Source organism: Malaya genurostris, chromosome 2, assembly GCF_030247185.1.
Source record: "Malaya genurostris strain Urasoe2022 chromosome 2, Malgen_1.1, whole genome shotgun sequence".
Classification (NCBI taxonomy): Eukaryota; Metazoa; Arthropoda; class Insecta; order Diptera; family Culicidae; genus Malaya; species Malaya genurostris.
Window position 1 is genome coordinate 74,930,240 of NC_080571.1, and position 5,481 is coordinate 74,935,720.

The window sequence follows — 5,481 nt, forward strand, 5'->3', positions numbered from 1 at the left end:
AATCGCTGAAACTGAGGCCTATTTTGAGGCAAAGGACAAATCGTACTACAAAAATGGTATCGAAAAGTTGGAAGATCGCTATAATCGCTGTATCGCCTCTGATGGCAATTATGTTGAATAATAAAAACGAATTTTGGCAAAAAAATGTGTGTTTCTATTAATCGATACGAACTTTTCAGCCGAACTGTTATATGAAATTGGAACCTGACATATAGAGAGCGATAATGCAAAAAACGTAAAAATTCTTCTAAATTTGGTCCTAAACTGTTTCAATTTATAGGTTATGCTGATCACACGAACCGATTTCAGCTATGCCGGTTCCCAGCTCCTGGTTCCGGAAGTAGCGTAAATAGTAGTCGAAATGTATGCCCAAACAAACTTTTTTATTCCTATTTACTATTCAAAGAAAAGTTTCGTTGATGAATCCCTTGGTAGTAATAATGAAAACATGAGTTTTTAGAGAAAGTCATTATAGCACCACTAGGTGGAGTAAAACAGTTTTTTTTGTAATTTTATACTATTCCGATTATTTTAATGACACAAAAGTATAGAACCACCGATGAGAAGCTTAACACAGGTTGTTGTAATTAGGTCATTTGTTTTGTTGAGTTTTGAACACGTATAATTTATTCATGAACTAGTACAGACCATTTCCAAATTATACCAACAACACAAATTCAACTGCATGAAAAAGAAGATAGGTAGGTTCTATTTGTGACCAAAATCCTGCAACGATAAGGGCTCAGACAATTAAATACATTGCATATATGATCAAGGGGGTTGATGATGTTCTAAGATACCTACTTCCATTTATTTGACTGCGTATAAATGACTCAAATAAGTTATATAGCACATTGTAGAGTAACTGCTCCTATATTCATATTGGTTTCCTGGCACATTTATATTATTTCATCTTGTATTCAATGTGGTATCTGTCCTAATCGGGAAACAGTTTTTTCTATTTGGTTGAATTGCCCCATCTATGCAATCGTACTATTCAGTTCTCAATTAGAGGTATTTCTAAATCAACGTCTGAAGATAACCCGTTAGGTACTATCCTCGGCATATTAGAGCTAAAAAACTTTTAGACGGACTTGTAACTTCTCTTATAGCCGATACCATCACTACACTACCATACGACAACCATTCTTTGGTATCCTTCAAAGACATTTGATAACACATTTTGGAAAACTGATCAATGGTTGAATATACAGACTGTCACCCCGAACAATATATTTACTGAAATAATGCCACGTGCACCTCATTATGTTCCGAGGCGGTAGAGAAAAGTATTGTATTAGGTATTAGGACAAAATAACGAGAAAATTTGGGACCAAACTTTGAAAACATCAATTCATTCTAGAACGCTTTGAGAGTTTGCCAGTCCCCAGAAAAACAATTAAAATTTGAAACATTCCACTCAGGGGATTACTCACAACGTGATGCTTTAAGACAGCGCGGCTGGCTTGGTTCAAAATCATAAGGAATATCTCCGGTGCAGCTTGAATTAAACTGATCCAATTACTGTCTGGGAAGTGTGACGTTAGGAATATGAACCGTAAATCAAATGTCTTCACGTAACTGACGAAATGGGTATAAAACGTGAAGCTCGATTCGGCCGCTATCTACAGTAGCGTTTAACATTTCCCATTTCAACGATTGGACCGGTCGAGATGCAGGCAGGTACTCAGGAATCCGTGATCGATGCAACCGACGAAACACCGGAATGGCTTAATGCAGAATATTTTGAAAAAGTGCTCCAGAAAGTACGAGATGATACAAGTCTTAGCGTTCAACAGGTTGAAGTGAAGTCTGCTTTTCCGAAAGGTGTGAACTACGCTAGTATTATCTACCGAGTTCGGGTAGTTTTCCGTGCGAAAGATCAATTTAACTGTACTCGAAGTTATATCGTCAAAGCAATGCCGGAAGAAGGATTGGCAAAACAGAAACTCGGTGAATACAACGTTCACGGGAAAGAAATGGATATTTATCAACTTGTTATACCCGAATTGAAACAGTTAATGCGATCGATTGGAGATAATTCCGTTCTTTATCCAACTACATTGACTATTGATAGAACGAAAAATATAATGGTTTTCGATGACCTCTCTTCAAAGGGTTATATAATGGCAGATCGATTCGCAGGACTAGATTTACTTCACACTAAATTAACCCTCAAACTGATGGCAAAATTACATGCTGGCTCACTGGAGTTAACATCAATGCATCCTACAATTTTCAAAGGATACAAAACCGGAATGGTAACCCGTGAAACCGATGCGTTCTACCCGTTGTTCTATTCAAACTTTGACGCGTTAACCGAAGAAATCAGTACATGGGATCAGGAATGGCATTACTATGCAAACAAACTTCGGAAACTGCGGCCTCACTTTGTCGAACAAGGACTGAAAGTTTATGATCACCAAAGCGACGATGATCTACGGGTTCTGTCACACAGTGATTTGTGGGTCAACAATCTTCTGTTCAAATACGACGCAAACGGAAAACCAATAGATGTTGTCCTTCTGGATTTCCAGTTCTGCTGCTATAGCACACCGATCGTCGATTTGTGCTATTTCATTTTTACATCTACCCAAGATTTCCTAAGACAGAACTGCTTTGATGAACTTGTGCAATATTATTACTATAATCTAGCGAACTATGTGAAGAAATTGAAGTACACAGGAAAATTTCCTACTCTACATGAGTTCCAAAGGCAGCTCTTGAAGAAATTATTCTACGGTAAGATAACTTCGACTGTGCTCTGTATAGAAAATACGGTCAACTAATCGTAAAATACCTTAACCTTGCAGCCGTTTTCACGAGCATTGTATGCTTGCCGGTGCAGATTAATGAGGATACAACCGACGCCGATTTCGACGCTCTTCTAGGGAGTGATGAACGGGCGTGTCGTTTTCGGAAAACCGTCATGAGCAACAAAAAGTATCACAAAATCATCAAAGGGCTCTTACCGACCTTCGACCGAAAAGGTTTACTCGAAAAGTTAGAGTGACATCATAAAGTCACTCGACTCAAGCGTACTGCTGTTGGTAGTACGCCTCAGGACACGGCACTTGGTCGGAAAGCTTGAATAGTACCACTAAAATTAAACTTTATTTTGGAATAAGTTTTTCTGGAGGGTGTATCAAATATGAGGTTCATTTGGTTTTCGGATTTCACTCACATATTGTCGTAAGTGTAAAATAAACGTAAATTGATATTCCCCTGAAATTAACTCATATGTGTAATAAATATTCGTATATATTAGATCTCAGGAAAATTATAGACGATTTCAGAAAAAAATATTTGCTTTAATAAAGATAAGAAGTACCAAATTTTCCTTGCGGTTAAGCTACCTCTTTTGGTGTGAGTACATCTTACTTTACTATGGCCACCTATTCAAAATTCGCCCTGTAGAAAAATGGATACACAGTTCGAAAAATTCTTGATCTTGATTTTACATCTTATAAGATGCACATAAATGGAGCGTCGTATTTCGCACAAATTTTTATTCAAGAACACGTAAAATTGTGTGATTTGAAAATTACATGGCTTGAATTCGAACAAAATAAAAAAAACAAAAGATAAATAGCAGCAGTGCGACTTGAACCGAAAAACATTAGATCACAAGCACATCGGTTACTCGACTGAACTACAGAGCTCATATCTATTCATTGAATAATTGATACATATAAATCCATACAGTGGCACTTAGTAGCCGAGTACAAATTACACTCGGCGCGTTCAAAATTCTATGCGAGTGGAATGTTGCGTCATTTGAAAGATTAAGTAGTTGTGAATTGTATCGTTTGTAAAAATCTGTCACCTTTAAAGCACATAATTTTTTTCTGTGTAGAACTTAATCGTGAATATCTCGAGTTGTACTAAACGAAACAGCATAATTCTTTCTCCATGTAATCAGAAATATGATCAGCAATTTATGATTAAACTTTCAACAATGTGAGATAACCATACATAACTCAAAAATATAGTTCTTTCAAACTTTTGTGATCAATTCATTCTTTGTGTACCCGCGACGACTATTTTGAGGTAGTCAGGCACATATCTGTTCCGATGTTCAACTGAACCAGCGTAAAAGGAAAACCAAGGTCGAAAATCAAACATTTCCTCTTGTGCGTTGAACGGGACTGGAAGTTGTGGTGAGGACCTTCCACAAACACCCGCAAAACAGATCTTCTGTGTGGTGAAAGATTTGGACTAGATTCTGGAACTCCCAAGACCTCCTGCACGCCCAAGTGCATTAGATCTATCTCTTTCCTCAACATCAATTCGACTAGATTGCACCTGGAAAATATTGCCTGATTTACACGGTAGCGATCATTTACCAATCATCATCTCAATTAGCAATAGCAATAGCATTGCTACTTCAGCTAGTATTCCATATGATTTGACAATAATATCGACTGGATTAAATACCAAAGTAGTATCTCTAGTATTTTGAATTCAATGGAAGAGCTCCCTCCACTTGAAGAATATGACTTCCTCATTTGTTCGATTCTGGAGGCAGCAGAACAATCCCAAACTAAACGCTTTCCTGGGCCAACGACTAACAGAAGGCCTCCCAACCCCTGGTGGGACAAAGAGTGCTCAGAGGCTAAACTCGCAAAACAAAATGCTTGCAAGACGTTTCTAAAACGGGGAGGAGGAACTCTTCAGAATTTTGAAAAACTTATGGTTTTAGAAACCAAGTACAAGAGCATACTTCGAGCCAAAAAATGAAGCTATTGGAGACATTTTGTCGAAGGTTTGTCAAGAGAAACCTCAATGAGCACTCTTTGGAACACGGCCAGACGAATGAGGAATCGTAACGTGGGCAATGAGAGTGATGAATACTCGAACCGATGGATATTTGACTTTGCTAGGAAAGTTTGCCCAGATTCTGTTCCTACGCAGAGCATTATACGGGAATCTCCTCCAAATAATGGTTTTATTAATAACCCATTTTCAATGATGGAATTTTCTATATCACTCTTGTCTTGTAACAATAACGCTCCTGGGTTGGACAGAATTAAATTCAACTTGGTGAAGAATCTGCCCGACCTCGCAAGAAGACGTTTGTTGGAATTGTTCAACAAGTTTCTTGAGCAAAATATTGTTCCACCTGACTGGAGACAAGTGAAAGTTATCGCCATTCAAAAGCCGGGGAAACCAGCTTCCAATCACAACTCATATAGACCCATTGCGATGTTGTCCTACATCAGAAAATTGTTCGAAAAAATTATTCTACGACGTCTCGACACTTGGGTCGAGACGAATGGTTTGTTGTCAGATACTCAGTTTGGCTTCCGTAGAAATAAAGGGACGAATGATTGCCTTGCATTACTTTCGTCTGATATCCAAATTGCCTTCGCTCAAAAGCAACAAATGGCATCTGTATTTTTAGACATTAAAGGAGCATTTGATTCAGTTTCCATTGATGTTCTTTCAGACAAGCTTCACCAAAATGGACTCCCAGCGGTT

General features: G+C 38.0%; 1 protein-coding gene across 1 annotated transcript; it reads left to right on the top strand.

Moving 5' to 3' along the window:
• Positions 1-1,547: 1,547 nt before the first annotated feature.
• Positions 1,548-4,015, top strand: LOC131428186 (uncharacterized). Its single transcript, XM_058591909.1, has 2 exons — positions 1,548-2,742; positions 2,814-4,015. The coding sequence occupies exons 1-2, from the start codon at positions 1,674-1,676 to the stop codon at positions 3,011-3,013; spliced, it is 1,269 nt and encodes a 422-aa protein (XP_058447892.1). The 5' UTR covers positions 1,548-1,673; the 3' UTR covers positions 3,014-4,015.
• The last annotated feature ends 1,466 nt before the right edge of the window (positions 4,016-5,481 follow it).

What these genes read in the sequence shown, in the direction of transcription:
- LOC131428186 (XM_058591909.1), top strand. Translation starts at nt 1,674, where the DNA reads ATGCAGGCAGGTACTCAGGAATCCGTGATCGATGCAACCGACGAAACA. An exon ending in CTTGAAGAAATTATTCTACG is followed by an intron (nt 2,743 to 2,813) that starts GTAAGATAACTT and finishes TTAACCTTGCAG; the next exon opens with CCGTTTTCACGAGCATTGTA.